The 20,905-nt window shown below is 35.7% G+C and overlaps 1 protein-coding gene across 1 annotated transcript in view; it reads left to right on the plus strand.

The window, feature by feature from the left end:
- The first annotated feature begins 784 nt into the window (after positions 1–784).
- LOC148954507 (synaptosomal-associated protein 29-like) overlaps positions 785–20,905 on the plus strand; it is an 87,558-nt gene continuing 67,437 nt past the window's right edge. The window contains exon 1 of the mRNA XM_089087123.1: positions 785–970. Coding sequence (XP_088943249.1) covers positions 963–970 — 8 coding nt within the window. The 5' untranslated portion in view covers positions 785–962. The remainder of the gene's footprint in view (positions 971–20,905) is intronic.

Raw genomic sequence — 20,905 nt, forward strand, 5'->3', positions numbered from 1 at the left:
AGACAGTACCCATTACAGGACACTGGATGCATATTATAGTTACTTAACTTACAATTAGCGCCAGTATCCAACATCAGTTGGAATGTCTAAAGTATTTCCTAGTTCAATATCGCTGCCAATTATGCTTCTTCTTGAAAACGACGTTGACCGAATCATGAATTTGTGGAAAGTTCTATAGGGCTGGCACGTGTCACGTTATGCATTAAATTTGAGGCTTCAAATTAGAAATCTGGGTGCCACGGTGGAAGCGGGAAACAAGATACAAGGTTTATTTGTAGAAATTTAGCCTTTTCGTGATCAAAGGTTATTACCGGTGTTCGCGTTATGTCGCAAAAACTGTAATTTATTTTATAAGATTATATGAACACGACTGGTTTTTTTCTATTAAACGCAATAGAAAAAAAAATAGGACAGTGACAGGCTGTGTTGCCACTTATACCGCATTTTGCGATTGAGAAATGCCGCACCTTTTTCTGATCATACCGCATACCGCAATTATACCGCGAAATGACTTTGATCAGCGTATTTATACCGCGAAATGACTCTTATCACTGAATTTATACTAAGTAATGTTACCGTACGGGAAAAGAGACAAATGTTTATCCATTTGTTAGAAAAGTAGCAAGGAATTAATTGCTTTTAAAAGGTAAGTTTTTGTTGAAACTAGCGGCAACGTATTTGTATTACGGGTATCAAAATACACCATAAATTATACCGTGTATCGGTAGAGAGGATACCCACAAAAACACCGCTTTTTGGTATCAGTCGAGTGGCAACACTGGTGACAGGGTTAAAATCTTAGGATTACAACAACAGACTGAATACAAAATATATAAGGCTACAGCAGCAAGACTGAAAGTTCGAAGAGTAGCCTTGACTGTACACATCTTTGGACCTGCAAGAAAATTGGAAGGGTGTTGTTACTGCTACGCGTCAAGAAATTTAGTATTCTTGGATACAATATGTCTAGGTAGGCTTAGTGGTAAAATTCAAGATGGGAGTTTTCTGGTAAACATTAAGATCAGTGGTACGTTGGGAGAAAACCCTACGAATTTCTGATAAGTACTCTTAAGATAGTAAGAAACAACTGCTTACCTCACTGCTAAAAACACTTGGCTTCAGCTACCCCCTCCCCCTCCTGAATGCTAAATTTATAGCCTATTCTCATCATATTTTACAATAGCAAACAGTAAATGATAATATATTAAAATTTAAAACATTAATGTTCACTGTTTGCTGTTGTAAAGATGGCCTATAATCTAAATTAGATGTAGCCTATATTTATCCATGTAGGCTAGGGGATGTAAAGTGAAGCAATGTGTCTTTAGAATAAGATGAGTTAGTATTTAAAATTGGTTTGAAAGTTCTAGTTGTAGGTTACTATTTGAAGAAAGTAGAAAGGAGTAGAATAGTAGAGTTACTAGTCTATTAAGTTCTAGTTACTAGCCTATTTGAAAAGACAGTAAAATTCTACTTTAGCTACTTTTGGCTATCTTGGAATGGGTTTAGGTTAGGAAAATGAAACTTTCAGGTATGGGTCTACAGGCCAAAGCATGTCCTGGGAAGGTATTTTGGAGTACATACCTCCACTCCTTCTCCCTCTAGAAGGTCCTGAAATTTGCCTATGTGACAGGTCTATACCCATTTAAAATTTTACCTTAATTTTCAATTATCAGTTTTTTTTTCTCTGGCTTTTGCTCTGAAAGTGCAATTTCAGTTTTTTGAGCAGAATTTTAAGCCATATCAATGTTTTATTTCCAGAATTTAGGAAATGTATCTGCATAGGCCTATCTTTGAAACCTTATACATTGGGATTAAGCAAAGTTGTGAGGCTGAAAACAATTTTGCTGTACTTCATTTAAGCAGAAGATCTATTTTGCAAGGTTTCACTTCTGTAACTCACAGTTTTTTAAAGGTCATAAAAGGTCAGGGCCCTCTAGAGGGAGAAGGAGTGGAGGTAGTACTTCAAAATAACTTCCTGGGACATACTTTAGCCTGTAGACCCATCCCTAAAAGTTTCATTTTCCTAACCTAACCCCTTTCTGAGATAGTCAGAAGTAGCTAAAGTAGAATTTTACCAAAAAGACTTTGACTTAGGTAAATAACACTTTCAGGGATAAAACAAGAGGCTTAAGTGTACCTTATGAAGGTGGGTATACTGAAAGACATTGGGGCAAGGTTTATGTTAATGGACTATCCAGGTAGCTAAGAAATAAACATACCTCTATAGTCAGAATTGCATCCAGAAACCAAATTTGTTATGCATTTGCACCAGAAATGAACTTTACCCCCACCCCTATATATACCATTTCAGGGTATAGGCTATTTTGTTTCAGGGCATATATTTGCACATTAAGAGGGGGGAGGAGTAAAGTTCATTTCCAAGACAAATGAGTGTTAAATTCTGATTCAGGATGCAATTCAGACAATAGAATTAAGTTCAAACTTTACTCCCACCCCCTAATGTGCAAATATATACCCTGAATTGGTATATATAGGGGTAGGGGTAAAGTTCATTTCCAGTGCAAATCAATGTTAAATTTGGATTCAGGATGCAATTCTGACTATAGAGGTAAGTTTATTTCTTAGCTACCTAAATAGTCTGTTAATATAAACCTTACCCAGGCACTTACCAGTACTATAACTAGAGTTGAAGAAGTTGACTCCAAGCATGTCTTGAAATCTTTTGATTGTGTTTTTTTTAATAAGCTTAGAAGCAGCTATAGTAGGATCTGCCATGCACAGACTACTGATGAGCTTTGAATTGTGGGTCCAAATTGGATATCCCAGTAGTTTTTTTTTTGCAAAATAGAAGAAAGTAAAGCAGATTTTCAATTTATCAGCATTAGTAAGAATCTTCCAGAAAGGTGCAATATAGAGGAGAACAACAGTGTCCAGTATTGCAAGATAACAGCAATTGGAACAAAGCTTAGCAGAGACAATGGAAGCATATGAAGTCAATATGCAGTGTTTAATGTCTTCTGTTGGGAGATGACATGTATGAGAAATTGTATTTCCAATGGAAATATTGGGGTAAACAATTTGGTCAGATCTTTGATTCCCAAGTACAATTTCATGGGGAAGTGGGGTTTTCCAGTTAAAAAGCACTATGTCAAAATTTTCAGCATAAAATTCAAGACCAGATTTTAAGTATTCTGCTTGCAGTTTTTGGAAAGTTTCAGAAATTTTGTCCAAAGTTTGGCTGATGTTAAAAATGTGACTAAGTGGCTAAGGAGATATTGAAGCCAGAGAGAACACAAGACATCTCAGGCTGAATATTCTCTTGGGAATATCTTCCCAAGGGATCACTGAAGCTCTAGATTTATTCCTGAGGGTCTTGTTCAGCTTTCTCTGCTACATTTCAATGTAGGTAAAAGCCCATCAATTGAAATTTTACTATTGCTTCAAAGTAGCTTTCAGAATTTGAGTTTGTTTTTCAAATATGTCCCTGACTTTAAGGAATTAAACTTTTAGTGGCTAATCACTTTTAAAGGAAATATATTATTGAAATAAAAGGGTGAATATATGCAAGAATCTGTAGCTGGCATGGAGACAAGGGAAACACAAATTGATTCCTTTTTATGCTGTTTCCAAATATACTAATCAATTCACTTAGAAATGTACCCCCTTCTGATGGTCCCACATATAGCCCTAATAGTGTATTTCTCCCTTACATTAATCTAGTCATATATTATAGCTCCTATATTAAATCAGTTGTCTTCTCAGTCTGTAATTTATGCATGGTTTTGATTGAGTTACCAGAATATTAGTCAAAATGATTTTAATAAATATATAATAATTGATGGAAACCTGAAAATCTGATTAATAAAAACATCTTGGATATTATAGGCTAAAGTAATAATTTCATTTTTAGAGTGTTTTCTTTTAATTTTTATATAAGGTTCACTGTTTTTTTTTTTTTTTTTTTTTTTTTTTTGGCTTGGCTATCTTGTAAAGTTGGCCTAGTTGCATTAGGAGAAGAAAACTTTAAGGAATGATCTAATCTAAGCTATGTGTTTTCAAGCTCCCATCTCCACCCCTTCCCTGTTTCCAAGGCTTAGAAAATTTCTTAAAACACTGCTCTAAGCCTGTACCTGCTTAACCTTAGACAAAGCTATGTAAAATTCTGGGATAAGTCTGGTTTTCTTTGATTCTAGGTGTTAAAAATATTTCTAATGGTTAATGTTATTTATAGGACAGGAATCCACTGACTTTAAATAACATTCAGTTAAAATGAAGAAATAAACGAAAAACATAATAAAGATTTCAAACAAGAGTGATTTTAGCCAGTAAAAACACAAAAAGAACTGTTTTTGAGTGGCTGGAAATTAATCTTGTTGGTTTCTTAGTGTTTATTTTGTCAAATGTCAGATAGGTTTGGTGAAAAAGAAATACACAATTTGATTCTCCATTCAGTTGTCTTTCCAAGAATCACTGCTATCATATCTGGCTATAGACTGAGCTTGCCATTATTTTTGTCCTTATTTTGCTTCAAACGCTGGTTTATAAATCCAAATAAAGCAAATTTGAAAAAGAATCAACAAACAATTGTATACAGCCTACCATTAGGTTATGTCCACCTGTTTATGGTGTATTGCAATAGTGACTTTTTTGTCTACTAATTACCTTCTCTTTGTCCGATTTTGGGAATGTTAATGTCAGTTATCAGACTCTTAACAGTTTGAAAAGAATACCACTTTTGTTTGTCTCATTTGATCAGGATGAAATAAAATCCTTATATAGAAGCATTTGCAAATATTGTTCTTTCCTTAAACAGTCTGTCTATCTACTGCTAAGCTTTCATTTTAGAACAGACAATTGCAATAATCAGCAGAATTGTATGAAGGGCTAGTCCAGGCCTGTTTCAATTGGTAAAAAAAGAAGAAACTACATTGATGGGAATGATGCAGAAGAAGCTAAAAATCAAAGCTTAATCCTAATCTTGATAGTACTCATAACTTGATGTCATTGTCTGGGAACTGGCTAGCAAAGCTAGCTTAGCTTTCCGTGTGATATTTGCAACTAGCAAAAGTCATCAAATTGTTATTTGCAAGAAACCAAGAGTTAGCTAGACTTGGAAAGCAAATCCAGACCACTATTGAAAAGTTTTTCTGTCAATTTGCTTTTAGCACTAGATTCAAATTACTGTGCTACTATAAAACTTTTAATTACAATTTCTAAAACACTATTCACTTCAGGCAGTTAATAGTGTTTTGGGAAAGACCATTGAATGAAGAATATAATGTTATGTTTTTTTTTCTATCTGATTTTGTCCAATGGCATAAGTAATCTTAATTGAATTTTCAACCACATTAGGATTTTTTTTTCAAATTTAAGACATATTTTTTCCAATTCTTTGAAGCCTTATAAATCAGGATTTATCAAATTTATGATGCTAAATATACTTTCTGGGCCTTTGTGTGCTTTAGATCAGTTTCTGAAAGTTTCAGTTTCGTAACACAAAGTTTGTGTATGTTCACCAAGGGCCAGCACCCTTTGGAGGGAAAAGGTATAGATAGATACTTCAAAAGACCTCTTTGGGGCATAGTTTGGACTCTGGAAGCATTCCTAGAGGTTTCCTTATCTAACTTAACTACCTTATTTAAAACATGAAAGAAATGTCATCCAGAAAGCAATACTTTACCCTAGTCAAAGTACTTCATATGTTTAAAATGGTATCTAAGTTTATCAGAGAACTAGGGCTGATGAAGTTTATCAAACAGTTTGTGGTAACAAACTGTAAGTAAGGAGCAAACCATCTCAATAGTAACCGAAACTCTAAAAAACGGAATTTTGATACCAATAGATGCAACAAAAGGACGGAATATTTCTGTTGATTTCAAATATATCAGGTTTATCAAGTTTACTCTTATCAATTAAAAGTTACGAACCCGAGAAAATTTGCCTTATTTTCACAATGAGGGGAAAACACCCCTTTGAAGTGACAGAATCTGAATGAAAATCACACCATCAGATTCAGCGCATTAAAGAACCCTAGTGTAGAATTTTCAAGCTCTTATCTGCAAAAATGTGGAATTTTGTGTTTTTTTGCAAGAAGAAAGATCATGGATGCATGTTTATTTGTTTTTTTTTCCAGGGGTGATTGTATTGACCCAGTGGTCATAGAATATCGTGAGAGGGTTCATTCAAGTGGAAATTAAAAGTTCTAGTGCCCTTTTTAAGTGTCCAAAAAATTTGAGGGCAGCTAGGCCCCCTCCCATGCTCATTTTTTCCTGCAAGTTTCGAACTTTGCCCATATTGTTTACATATAGTATAGGTAATTGCAAAGTATACAGACATTTTCAGGAGGATTTTTTCTGGTGGGGGGGGGGCATAGGAGAGGGGTTTACGTGGGATGATATTTCCATGGAGGTGTTTTTCATGGGGAAGGTAATTTTCCATGAAGGGGGTGCTGGATTTCCCAGCATTATTTAAAAAATGATCAGAAATTAAATTAGAAAAAAAACAAATTTTTTCAACTGAAAGTAAGGAGCAACATTAAAACATAAAACGAACAGAAATTATTACGTATATTAGGGGGTTCGCCCTGTCGTCAATACCTCGCTCTTTACGCTAAAGTTTTTTTAGTACTTTTAAAAGAGCTCTTTATTCTAATTAAATGGCTTGTGATTTTAGCATAAAGAGACGAGGGGGCGAACCCCCTCATATACGTAATAATTTCTGTTATTCAGACCCAAGAGAAATTATTCTATATGTGAAGGGTTGCCTCCTCTTCAATACCTTGATGTTTATGCTATATTTTGACTGTTTGTCCCATTTTTTAAGAACAGCTACCAAAACACTAGGGCTGTATAATTAGAATAGGAAGACTTATTAAAAGTCCTAACAGCTATAGCTTAAAGAGCAAGGTATTGCGGAGAGGGCAGCCCTTCTTATACTGAATAATTAACCCCTCCTTGGAATCAGGCTCTTTACACTAATGTTTGTATTTTATGCCAAATTAATAATAACAACTCCTAAAACACAAGGGTCACTTAATTAGACTATTAAGAAGATTTTTTAAGTAATAAACAATAATTTATACTGAAAATTGAAGTGTTTAGGAGGGGGCAACACCCTTCATATACCAGAAAGGGCTATGAGTTGTGGAATTTGCCCGTATTGTTTACACGTAGCATTAATATCATTAAGTATAATTACATTCTGTAACATTAGTATAAGTACATTAAGTACTTTATTACGTATATGATTGGGTTCGCCCCCTAGTCATTACCTTGCTCTTTATACTATTTTTTTGTACTTTGAACTTTTGAATTTTCAATTTGAGCTTTAGCTTAAAGAGCAAGGTATTGAGTAGGGGGCAAATCCCCTAATATACGTAATAAAAATTTACGCATATAGAAGTTTATTACCTAAGTTAATTTGTAAGTTACGTCAGATCAAAATTTCGAGAAAGCCATTTAGCCAAAAAAAAAAGTAAAATTAATATGCAAATTTCGGTTTTATTATTCATGTACTGCAAGCCAAAATCAAAGCTGCATTAATTCAAAAAAGTTCAGAAATTAAATAAAAAAAAACAAGTTTTTTTAACTGAAAGTAAGGAGTGACATTAAAACTTAAAACGAACAGAAATTATTCTGTGTATGAAAAGGGCTGTCTCCTCCTCAACGCCTCGCTCTTTACGCTATAGTTTTTTATTTTTTTTTTAAAAGTAGAGCTGCAAGAAAAAGTCAAACTTTAACATAAAGAGCGGGATGTTGAGGAGGTGACAGCCCCTTTCATATACAAAATAATTTTTGTTCGTTTTAAGTTTTAATGTCACTCCTTACTTTCAGTTAAAAAAACTTGTTTTTTTATTTCAATTTATTTAAATTGCTTTACTTAAACCCAGACACATACAATATAGATTGATTAGTATACCAATCAAGTAGACTTAGTAATAAAGAGAGCCTTAAACTATAAAAGAAGAATATAAACAATTTAAACCATATATATTATAGGTGGTGAGCAATTTCGGTTTCCTATCTAGCTAGGCCACTATAGTAACAAATCTTTGCGTCATTAGGCTAAATTCAGCAGTGTTTTGCTAAATAAATTTTTATAGGTGCTTTCAGTCACAGCTATCCAAAAATTCATTGACTAGTTGTCTTGTTTGTTTTTGATTTTTTTGATAGGCTAGGTTTCAAATTTGTAGGCATAGTATGACCAAATCATGCAGAATTTTTAAAACTTTTAATATGAAATGGCTTCACACTTCTTCCAAGATTTGGTTGAGAGATAGTAACAATAATTAGACCCCGGCGCCGCACCGGCGGATCGACCCAACGCCGCCGACAAGAGGTCCGGTCGAACGCCGCCGAAGTGTCGTAACGCCGTCGGCGTGCAAAAGGTGTGCCGCCGCCGACAGAGGCGGCGGCGTTCGGTCGACTTTAAATTAATTTTGCCGCAATTCTTTACTGCGTCAACCGCAATGTCGGAGCTTTTCCTTCTCGTGTGGTTTAGTATTTCAATTTTCCTGATTAGAAATCAAGCAGGGCTTGCACTATCCCTGAATTTTCGGGTATTTCCCCAAAAATCTATGCGTTACCCCGAAAAAAAAAATTGGTTCCCCGAAAATCAAGCAATCACGGTGCCACCCCTAGCGATTTATCACCAGTGACTTTCCCTGCCAAATATTACTTTGCATACCATAATTCTTCACTACTCTCTTGTTCATTAATTTTCGTCTCTTTTGTTACTTTGCATAAAAACCAGACAGATGCAATTTGCAATTTAGACCCCGGCGCCCCGCCCATGAGGGAAGACCGGCGGTGGCGGGGCCAAAAACAGCACGCCGCGCCGCCGGCATGATCAATGTTGACCGCAAACATTAATGTTTTCATCAGTCTTTCATCAGTGTTTTCATCAATTTTTCTTCATACCGAATAAACCATTAAGCGTTTTTTGTTTCATTGTAATTGAAGTGTTCTCATGTGAAGTGTTCATCATGTATTTTTCAATTTGATAAATTTACTCCTTTTAGATGCAGTTTATAATTTGACTGATATTAGGTATATATCAATTTATAATTTGGAATGAATCCCCAAAAGAAAAAAACGAATAATATGCAAAAGAACAGCCAAAAGCAATAAAAAAGCAGCAGTTCCGTCTTAGCCTACATGACATATATTCTATAAAGAAGCCAAAAAACTTTAAAATGCATTTTTTTTTAAATTGTAATTAAAAACCAGTTTTTAATACAAGAAGTCTTTTTATGAATCCAAGAGAGCAAAACAACAATCAATATCAAAGTCGCCCATTTCAACTGTTTTAAACTGTTTCATCATAGCTGAAAGGTTCAATAACTATGCTTCTGGGGATGACTTGACCCCCACAGCCTCTAGGGAAAGGGTTGTAAGTAGACCCCGGCGCCGCGCCGATGAGGGAAGACCGGCGGCGGCGGAGCCAAAAACAGCACGCCGCGCCGCCGGTAAGATGTCGGCGGCGCGCCGCCGACTTGATCAGTGTTGACCGCAAACATTAATGTTTTCATTAGTCTTTCTCAAATCACAGCTTAAATTTACAACAGATTCAAGCCTATTCATGAGTTCAAAGATTCGCAAGTCGCTGGCTGGAAACTGGTCTTCTTCGTTATTCATCAAGAGAAGTAGAAATGTGGTAGAAACGAAATGGCTGTGACGTTTCAGAACCCTTGCATAATACGAGTAGTTGAAGTATCTATTAGTTATGTTTTCTTAACATAAATAATTATCAAAATTAGTAGTTTTTTTCATCGAGCATTACTGCATACAAAACTTCAAATACCCTATCACAAAATTCGTCAGGTATCTGCGTAAAAATTTTGAATATTACTTTGAACTTAGAAGCCGAATTTTTCCATAATTCCCTTTGCCTATATTTGTTTTGTCACCTTTAAAACAGTTGAAATGGGTGACTTTGATATTGATTGTTTTTTTGCTCTCTTGGATTCTTAAACAGATTAAATAAAAAAAACAAGTTTTTTTAACTGAAAGTAAGGAACGACGTTAAAACTTAAAACGAACAGAAATTATTCCGTATATGAAGGGGGCTGTCCCCTCCTCAACGCCTCGCTCTTTACGCTAAAGTTTTTTTATTGTTTAAAAAAATAGAGTTGTGAGAAAGTCAAACTTTAGCGTAAAGAGCGAGGCGTTGAGGAGGGGACATCCCCCTTCATATACGGAATAATTTCTGTTCGTTTTAAGTTTTAACGTCGTTCCTTACTTTCAGTTAAAAAAACTTGTTTTTTTTATTTAATTTTTGAACGTTTTTGAATTAATGCAGGTTTTGATTGTGGCTCACCGACGTCACCGTACATGAATAATTAAAACAAAATTTCATATTATTTGGTTAAATGGCTTTCTCGAAACTTGTTTAATTTTATTTACGAACGTTTTTATTAGTAATAAATATACGTAACTTAGAATTAACTTACGTAACGAACTTCTATATTCATAAATTTTTAACACGTATATTAGGGGTTCGCCCCCTAGTCAATACCCTGCTCTTTAAACTATAGTTCGAATTTTTTTTTCCAGTTCTTTAAAAATGACCTCTTAATCACAATCAGTTGATCAGTTGAAAAACTTGTTTTTTTTTATTTAATTCCTGATCTTTTTCTTTAATAATGCTGGGAAATCCGGGGCGCCCGTCAGAGCACTGTGCCTTCCCCCATGAACACTTCCTTCCTGGAACGATATCCCTTCCATATCGCCCCCGACCCTCTCCTTCCCCCACCTACCAGAAAAAATATCCTCTGAAAAAGTCTGTATACTTCCCAATAACCAATACAAAATGTTAACAGTGAGTAAAGTTCATAACTTTAAGCACTCCCCCTGGGGACTTTGGGGGATCAAGTCATCCTAAAAGACATTTTTATCATATTTTCGACCATGCTGAACAAAATGGCTATCTCAAAATTTTGATCGGGTGGCTTTGGGAAAAAAATGAGCGTGGGAGGGGGCCTAGTTGCCCTCCACTTTTTTTGGTCACTTAAAAGGGCACTAGAACTTTTAATTTCCGTTCAAATGAACCCTCTCACGATATTCTAGGACCACTGGGTCGATACGATCACCCCTGGGAAAAAAAAAAACAAAAAAAAACAACAAACAAACAAACAGTAAACACACATCCGTGATCTTTCTTCTGGCAAAAAATGCAAAATTCCACATTTTTTTTAGATAGGAGCTTAAAACCTCGATAATAGGGTTCTCTTATACGCTTAAAATGATGGTGCGATTTTCATCAAGGCTCTATAGCTTTTAGGGGATCTTTCCCCCTTTTTTTGAAAATCAGCCAAATTTTCTCAGGCGCGTAACTTTTGATGGGTAGCTCTAAACTTGATGAAAGTTATATATTTGAAATCAGCATTGAAATCTGATTCTTTTGATATATCTATTGGTATCAAAAACCCGTTTTCTAGAGTTTCGGTTACCATTGAGCCGGGTCGCTCCTTACTTACAGTTCGTTACCACGAACTGTTTGACTTCTTGTATTAAAAACTTGTTTTTAATTATAATTAAAAAAAAAATGTATTTTAAAGCTTTTTGGCTTTTTTATAGAATACATCTCATGGAGACTAAGGTTCAACTGTTGCTTTTTTATTGCTTACGAGTGTTCTTTTTGAAGTCCTTCGTTTTTTTCTTTTGGGGATTCTTTCAAAATTATAGATTGATAAATAAAAAATAGCAGCCAAATGGTAAACTTGCATGTAAAAGGAGTAAATTTATCAAAAAATACATGATGAACACTTCACATGAGAACACTTCAATTACAATGAAACAATAAACGCTTAATAGTTTATTCGCTATGAAGACAGATTAAATGCCAGCTATTTTCCGGTAAAAAATCAAAAACTCCTCCGTTTTAAGTGTAATTAAATGAAATAATATGCATACTGAAGTAGCTCCAGGAAGATATTGAGATTTTCATCCTAGTTCGTCACTTTTAATCCAAGCAAAATGTTAGGACACTTAGTATCAGTTATTGAGTTTAAGCTTTGATTTCCAAATGCTCAAAAAAAATTACCAAATTTAAAAAAGTCGCAACAATAAGTCGCCTGTGGTCAAAATACTCAAAGACTCCTCTTAGATTCCCACCCAGGCTCAAAGCTTCTGCTATGGTCATTTTCATGGAAATCTTCAAAGAGTTTCTTTTTAAAATAGCTTTTAAGCGTAGTTAGGAGTATTTAGCCTTTTTTGCTTTTCTTCAAAGCTTTGAAAAAAGTGTTATATTATTCCAAATGTTACATTTGTTATATTTGTGCATATTTTTGGTAATCATTTGTGGGGTGATCGATTTTTTTAAACCACTAGATACGTAAGAACGTTGCAACATCTAGTACCCTGATGTCAAAAGACTGTCAAAGACTCCTCTTTGAACCTTCCAAATTGAAAGCTTTTATTATGAACTGGTCTTTTAATGTAACTTGGGCACTGGACCAAGGGTGCCATTGTCACTCGAGCGCAACGTTAGGTGGGGATGTCGATATCGCTTTCGTCACCCCAATTCGTTTTAGTGTGAATCTGCCAGGTACTTATGAATGAATGTTTTCAAATTAAACCCGTTTCATCAATAAGAAAAAAAAAAACGGGTTGGACGCATATGTCCCTTTCCCTTTGGGCGATAAAACCATGCAAGTGCTTTATCAAGTATAACTCACGAAAATCTTGTTAATTTTTGTCAACTTTTGAACTTTTTGACATCCATGCTTTCAATGAAAAAATCAAGGTACTAACACTTAAATATAATAACTCCCTATGCCCACCCCCCGATGGATACTATCTTGTTCTGATACCGTCTTTGCTTTACATAAAAAAAAAGTACTTAACTTATTGGCACCCCTGCATTAAAAAAAAGTCGAGGTATTATCATTTAAATATGATAGCTCACTACCCCCCCCCCCCTCTGGATACCACTTTGATAAAATGCCGTCTCTGCTTTAAATTAAAAAAAAAATAACTTTTTGGGATACCTGCTTTCAATAAAAAAATTTCGAGATATTATCATTTAAATGTAATACCCCCCTCCCCCCCCCCCCCTCTGGATACCACCTTGATAGGATACCGTCTCAGCTTTCATTAGAAAAATAAGTTACTTGATACTTAACTAGGTCACTATATGGTTAAAAAAAACACGCAAAATAATGTTAAACAGCTTAGTGTTCCTTGAAAAAATTGAGGGTATGAGTAAAGGGGTAAAAAGACAACAACAAAAATGTCGAAATGATTCAGATATACCTCAAATTATTGGAAAACTGAGTCATAGATTCGCAATGGCATTCAATAAGATCCAAAAAATCTAATTAAAAGGGAGCACACACAAAAGCCAAATTAGGCCAGTAGCCTATGAGAAATCGCAAAATACTCAAGACAATGAACAAGTCTCAATGGAGGCCCTGGGTCTATCAAAATATTTCAATGGTTTCTCAGGGAATTTGATATGATTTTCTTCTGTCTCTACTTTAAATGAAAAAACTAATTATCCTTTTGGCATCCCTGCTTTCAGTAAAAAAATTAAGGTCTTATCCCTTAAAAATGATTGCCCCCTATCCCCCCCTATAGGCAATAATTTACAATTTATTTATGAGTCATATTTTTGGGGTAGCTTCTGAACAATTGAGTATTAAACATTCAGGCGTTCTGAAATTGAGTATTAAACATTAAGAAAATCTTATCTAAAAACAGCAACAAAAAGAAAATCTGCAAACTTCCAATTCAGCTGTAGAAACAATCTGTCGGCTGTCAATTTCAAAATCCAACTGAAGGCTGAAGCTGTATAGTAGTGAATTCGTTCTATAATTCTATTCAACTTGAAAATAAAATTCTTGAATACGAACGATGTTAGAAATACCGATTGGGAAACTACGTTCGAAATGATTTAAACTCATTTTATAAAGACTATACTGTTTTTTGTCAACATATGAAGAACTGTGTATATTGCAATATTTGCAATTGCAGTAGACCCCAGTGCCACGCCGGCGGATCGACCGCCCGCTGACGACGCGACGCCCGGTAGAATGCTATCGAAGTGTCATACGCCGCTGGTACGCCCAAGGCGTGCCGCCATCAGCCGAGGTGACGGCGTTCGGTCGACTTTCAATTAATTTTCTTTACTGCGTCAACCGCAAAGTCGGAGCTTTTGTTTCTCGTGATGTATAGCGTTTCGATCTTCCTGATTAAAAATCAAACAAGGATTGCACTATCCCCGAATTGCCGTGTATTTCCGGGTAAATCTATGCGTCCCCCACAAAAGAAATTTGGTTCTCTCAATACCCGAAAATCACGCAATCACGGTGCCACCCCTAGCGATTTATCACCAGTGACTTTCCATGCCAAATATTACTTTGCATACCATGATTCTTCACTACTCTCTTGTTCATTAATTTTCATCTCTTTTGTTACTTTGCATAAAAACCAGACAGATGCAATATGCAATTGCAAATTGCACGGCGCTGGGGTCTAATGCAATTGCAAATATTGCAATATACACAGTTCTTCATATGTTGACAAAAAACAGTATCGTCTTTATAAAATGAGTTTAAATCATTTCGAACGTAGTTTCCAATCGCTATTCCTAACAACGTTCGTAGTCAAGAATTTTATTTTCAAGTTGAATAGAATTATAGAACGAATTCACTACTATACAGCTTCAGCCTTCAGTTTGACTTTTGAAATTGACAGCCGACAGATTGTTTCTACAGCTGAATTGGAAGTTTGCAGATTTTCTTTTTTTTGCTGTTTTTAGATAAGATTTTTCGATCCGCCGGCGGATCGACCGAACACCGCCGACGAGAGGTCCGGTCGAACGCCGCCGAAGTGTCGTAACGCCGCCGGCGTGCCAAAGGTGCGCCGCCACCAACAGAGGCGGCGGCGTTCGGTCGACTTTAAATTAATTTTGCGGCAATTCTTTATTGCGTCAACCGCAAAGTCGGAGCTTTTCCTTCTCGTGTGGTTTAGTCTTATTTCGATTTTCCTGATTAGAAATCAAGCAGGGCTTGCACTATCCCCGAATTTTCGGGTATTTCCCCGAAAATCTATGCGTCACCCCGAAAAAAAAATTTAGTTCCCCGAAATACCCGAAAATCACGCAATCACGGTGCCACCCCTAGCGATTAATCACCAGTGACTTTCCCTTGCTGTTTTTTGCTGTTTTTTGATAAGATTTTCTTAATGTTTAACACTCAATTTTAGAACGCCTGAATGTTTAATACTCAATTTTTCGGAAGCTACCCCAAAAATATGACTAATAAATAAATTGTAAATTATTGCCTATAGGGGGGGGGATAGGGGGCTATAATTTTTAAGTGATAATACCTTATTTTTTTTATTGAAAGCAGGGATGCCAAAAGGATAATTATTTTTTTCATCTAAAGTGGAGACAGAAGAAAATTATATCAAATTCCCTGGGAAACCATTGAAATATTTTGATAGACCCAGGGCCCCCCATTAAGACTTGTTCATTGTCTTGGGTATTTTGCGATTTCTCAAATGCTACTGGCCTAATTTGGCTTTTGTGTGTGCTCCCTTTTAATTATATTCTTTGGATCTTATTAAATGCCACGGCAAATCTATGACTCAGTTTTCCAATAACTTGAGGTATATCTGAATAATTTCGATATTTTTGTTGTTGTCTTTGTACCCCTTTACTCATACCCTCAATTTTGTCAAGGAACACTAAGTTATTTAACGTTATTTTGCGTGTTGTTTTTTTGAACCATATAGTGATCTAGTTAATTATCAAGTAACTTATTTTTCTAAAGAAAGCTGAGACGGTGTCCTATCAAGGTGGTATCCAGAGGGGGGGGGTGTAGGGGGGTATTACATTTAAATGATACTATCTCGAAATTTTTTTATTGAGAGCAGGGATCCCAATTTTTTTTTTAAGCAGAGACGGCATTTTATTAAAGTGGTATCCAGAGGGGGGAGGGAGGTATTGAGCTATCATATTTAAATGATAATACCTCGATTTTTTTTTTGAAAGCAGGGGTGCCAATAAGTTAATTATTTTTTTTATTTAAAGCAGAGACGGTATCCTATCAAGATAGTATCCATAAGGGGTTGGGCATAGGGAGTTATTATATTTAAGTGTTAGTACCTTGATTCTTTTATTGAAAGCAGGGATGCCAAAAAGTTCAAAAGTTGACAAAAATTAACAAGATTTTCGTGAGTTATACTTGATACACCACTTGCATGGTTTTATCGTCCAAAGGGAAAGGGACATATGCGTCCAACCCGTTTTTTTTCTTATTGATGAAACGGGTTTAATTTGAAAACATTCATTCATAAGTACCTGGCAGATTCACACCAAAACGAATTGGTGTGACGAAAGCGATATCGACATCCCCACCTAACGTTGCGCTCGAGTGACAATGGCACCCTTGGTCCAGTGCCCATATTAGGTTTTTATCAATTTATAATTTGGAATGAATCTGAAAAGGAAAAAAAAAACGAATAATATCCAGAAGAGTAGCCAAAAGTAATAAAAAAGAAGCAGTTCAGTCTACATAATATTTATTCTATAACGAAGCTAAAAAGATTTCACATTTATTTTTTTTAAATTGTAATTAAAAACAAAATTTTAATGTAAGAAGTCTTTTTATGAATCCAAAAGAGCAAAACAACAATCAATATCAAAGTCGCCCATTTCAACTGTTTTAAACTGTTTCATCATAGCTGAAAGGTTCAATAACTATGCTTCTGGGGATGACTTGACCCCACAGCCTCTAGGGAAAGGGTTGTAAGTAGACCCCGGCGCCACGCCGATGAGCAAAGTCGCCCATTTCAACTGTCTTAAAGGTGACAAAACAGATATAGGCAAAGGGCATTATGAAAAAATTAAGCTTCTAAGTTCAAGTTATATTCAAAGTTATTACCCAGATAACTGACGAATTTTGTGTTACTGTATTTGAAGTTTTTTAGGCAGTATTGCTCGATGAAAAAACTACTAATTTTGATAATTATTTATGTTAAGAAAACATAACTAATAGATACTTCAACTACTCGTATTATGCAAGGGTTCTGAAACGCTACAGCCATTTCGTTTCTACCACATTTCTACTTCTCTTGATCAATAACGAAGAAGACCAGTTTCCAGCCAGCGATTTGTGAATTTTTGAACTCATGAATAGGCTTGAATCTGTTGTAAATTTAAGATGTGATTTGAGAAAGACTGATGAAAACATTAATGTTTGCGGTTAACATTGATCACGCCGGTGGCGCGCCGCCGACATCTTACCGGCGGCGCGCCGCCGACATCTTAACGGTGGCGCGGCGCGGCGTGCTGTTTTTGGCCCCGCCGCCGCCGGTCTTCCCTCATCGGCGCGGCGCCGGGGTCTAACAATAATAATTGTTTTTGTTACCCACTAAAAACACAAAGTGTTGGATTGTGGATTACAAAGAAAAATAAAGAACAAAACATATAGACTAGCCTAGATATGCATAACAGTTGACGCAATTTTACTGAAAAGATATTGTGATTTCAATCAAGTAAATTACAAAAATTACCAACCATACTGGTGCAGTAAGACTTGGGTCAATTATCCCATATCTAGAGGTAATTGTTTGATTATGAGCTCAATTTTTAATTTCCAGCAAAAACTTTCCATGCTTGTGAAAAATACTATAAAACAATTTTATTGTCCTTGTCTACAAACAACCTTTAAAAAGGCACTAAAGATAGTACATACAGTAAGGCTTATAAAGATGGGCCAATACAGTAGCTCTTTAAGTGTTCTTCAAGTGCTTCTAATTTTATAACTAAAATGCCTAAGAAGCCTAGGTACCTTACAAATCAGAATCAGAATCTATATAATGCAAAATAGACACAAATTCAATAAAATTATCACCTAGTACAAGACTTTGAAGCAGATAATCACCATGATTACCAGAAAGTCTCGCTGATTTGCTCTTGCTTGCATTTAACTCCAGGCCCATATAAGTATGCTGTTAATTAATTTTTTTTTATTTTTTTTTTATTTATTTTTTTTTTTTTTTTTGTGAGATATCGACCTGCTCTTGTCTGCATCATACAACAATAAATCTAGACCACAGAAAATAAAACTTGTCATTACTTTCTTTTGGGCTGGTACAGCACTATTATTATAAAGGGTGGCAAAGAAATTTCACCCTGACAAATAACATTTCTCAGGAAAATTATCAGTTATGAAATAGACATTTCATTAGGCAAAGACAAGTTCAGCCTAAAACATAGTCATCCGTATATGCAACAGAAAGGTATTGCTTTAGATATATCTAAAACAGGTTGCCAAGCTGAAACAAGCATTTGTGGGTGCATACTAGAATCAAATACCCTTCTTACAACATCACGTTCTAGGTATAGTTTTCCTCTAATTTCAGTTGTATCAATTAATAAATTTGTAAAGACTGAGTGGACATATTGATGATTGAGACCTTTTTTGAGTCACAACTGGCAACCAGATGCAGAATAAACTGAATGTATCTCATCACTTACAATCAGTTCCATCAACTTACATAGTATTGGGCCAATACAAACTAAACTCAGATGACAATTTACCCTTCTTAATGACAGGAGTTATCAAAGCATTACAAAATACATCAGGAACAAGACCACTGTTAAAAATGCTTCGAAATAGAGTTTCCAAATTAAACTTAAGCTCCATATTAAATTTAAGCACATTTAACTTAAGCTCCCGTGGGCAAGATGAAGCCCTCTGAGGTTGTCAATACCCTGCAAATACTTCTTTTTCAACTTCAGAACAGCACCACATACTCTAGGGATTGCACCAATAAAACCAGGAGTTATAGGCGACTGTTCAAGCTCAGACTCATATTTGACTTCAATGGTACCATCAGGAGGTGAAGAGTCACTCATAAAATACTCAATCCAATCACTTATCAAAAACTGCCTGGTCTCCTAGCCCCTAAAAGTATCTTAACTACGCCCATTTTCATCTCTCGCTTTCTACCACGCTCATGCGTGGTACCAAAAACGCACTTCTACAAAAAAAAACAACTTTCTACCAAAAACGCAGTAATACACTGAATTGATAAACACAAAGACCGATGTTTTCCAAGTGTCATGCTTTCCACAATAGATCTCATCCTAGACTGAATAATAGAGTTAATCCCCCCCCCCACGTTTTGGCATTCGGTAAAAGTTTCACCGGAGGTGAAAATTTTGGCAGAAATTTTGCAAAATTGGCCGAAATTTATCAAAATTCTTTATTTCGGCAGAAAATTCGGCATAAATCAGGTAGCAATTTGGTAAAATTTATGAAGATCCCCCCCAATGAAATGAGTCTTGGGACGCCCCTGAGTGTGTCTGTCCCCTTTGTGGAGAGTAGGGGTATAACCTGAAACATTTATGAGTAATTGCCAAAGTTTGGAGAGTTTAAGGAATAGTTTTTTTGGGGGATGTACCATGACTCCCAGGTATCTTAGAGATCTCTTCTAGGGAGCTAATTATTGTGGTTGATGGTTTTATAACCAGATTGACCATATCTTGATCAACAAAAAGTGGAAATCGAGCCTCCAAGATGTAAGAGCCTATAGAGGAGCCGACGTTGCTACAGACCATGCCTTGATGATTGCAAATAGACCCCGGTGCCGCGCCGGCGGATCGACCGAACGCCGCCGACGAGAGGCCCGGTCGAACGCCGCCGGCAGAGGCGGCGGCGTTCGGTCGACTTTAAATTATTTTTGGGGCAATTCTTTATAGCGCCAACCGCAAAGTCGGAGCTTTTCCTTGTCGTGTGGTCTTGTATTTCGATTTTCCTGATTAGAAATCAAGCAGGGCTTGCTCTATCCCCGAATTTTCAGGTATTTCCCCGAAAATCTATGCGTCACCCCGAAAAAAAATTGGGTTCCCCGAATCCCCGAAAATCACGCAATCACGGTGCCACCCCTACCGATTTATCACCAGTGACTTTCCCTGCCAAATATTACTTTGCCTACCATAATTCTTCACTACTCTCTTGTTCATTAATTTTCGTCTCTTTTGTTAATTTGCATAAAAACCAGACAGATGCAATATACAATTGTAAATATTGCAATATACACAGTTCTTCATATATTGACAAAAAAAAGTATCGTCTTTATGAAATGAGTAAATCATTTCGAATGCAATTTCCCAATTGCTATTTTTTACAGCGTTTTTAGCCAAGAATTTTATTTTCAAGTTGAATAGAATTATAGAACGCATTAACTACTATACAGCTTCAGCCTGTTGTTGGATTTTGTAATTGACAGCCGACAGATTGTTTCTACTGCTGAATTGTAAGTTTGTAGATTTGTTCATTTTTTTTTCCTGTTTTTAGATAAAATTTTCTTAATGTTTAATAATCAATTATTGAACGCCTTATATAAAATAAAATATTCTTTCTGGAACATCTTTACCCCCCCCCCTCCAAAAAAAAACAACCTTCGATTGGGACCAAATTTAGTTTTAGACTAATAAATGTTCAAGGTTGGGATCTTAAAGATTGCACCGGATGTTACCCAAAAAATATGATTAATAAATAAATTGTAAATTATTGCCAATAGGGGGCTATCATTTTGAAATGATAAAAGTAGAAAGGCCTCATGAGCTCGTGACAGGACCACGTGGTTTATTGTTTTCTCAGTGAGAATGAAGAAAAAGAATTTTTCTCACTTGAAAAAACATGAAACAACTCACTTTTATGGATGTTTTCTTGGATGGTTATGTGTGTTGGTCAATTTATTTGATGTTTTTCATGGATGTCAACAGCAATTCATGTCTGTTTTATGGTTTTTGTCAGTGAGAATGAAAAAACAGGAAGTTTCTCACATTTATGGATGTCAACAGCAATTTATGTCTGTTTTATGGTTTTTGTTAGTGAGAATGGAAAAACAGGAACTTTCTCACATTTATGGATGTCAACAGCAATTCATGTCTGTTTTATGATTCATTGTCAGTGAGAATGTAC

Source organism: Artemia sp. Qi Xiang Cuo, chromosome 3 (assembly GCF_049724085.1).
Source record: "Artemia sp. Qi Xiang Cuo chromosome 3, ASM4972408v1, whole genome shotgun sequence".
In the NCBI taxonomy this organism is placed as follows: Eukaryota; Metazoa; Arthropoda; class Branchiopoda; order Anostraca; family Artemiidae; genus Artemia; species Artemia sp. Qi Xiang Cuo.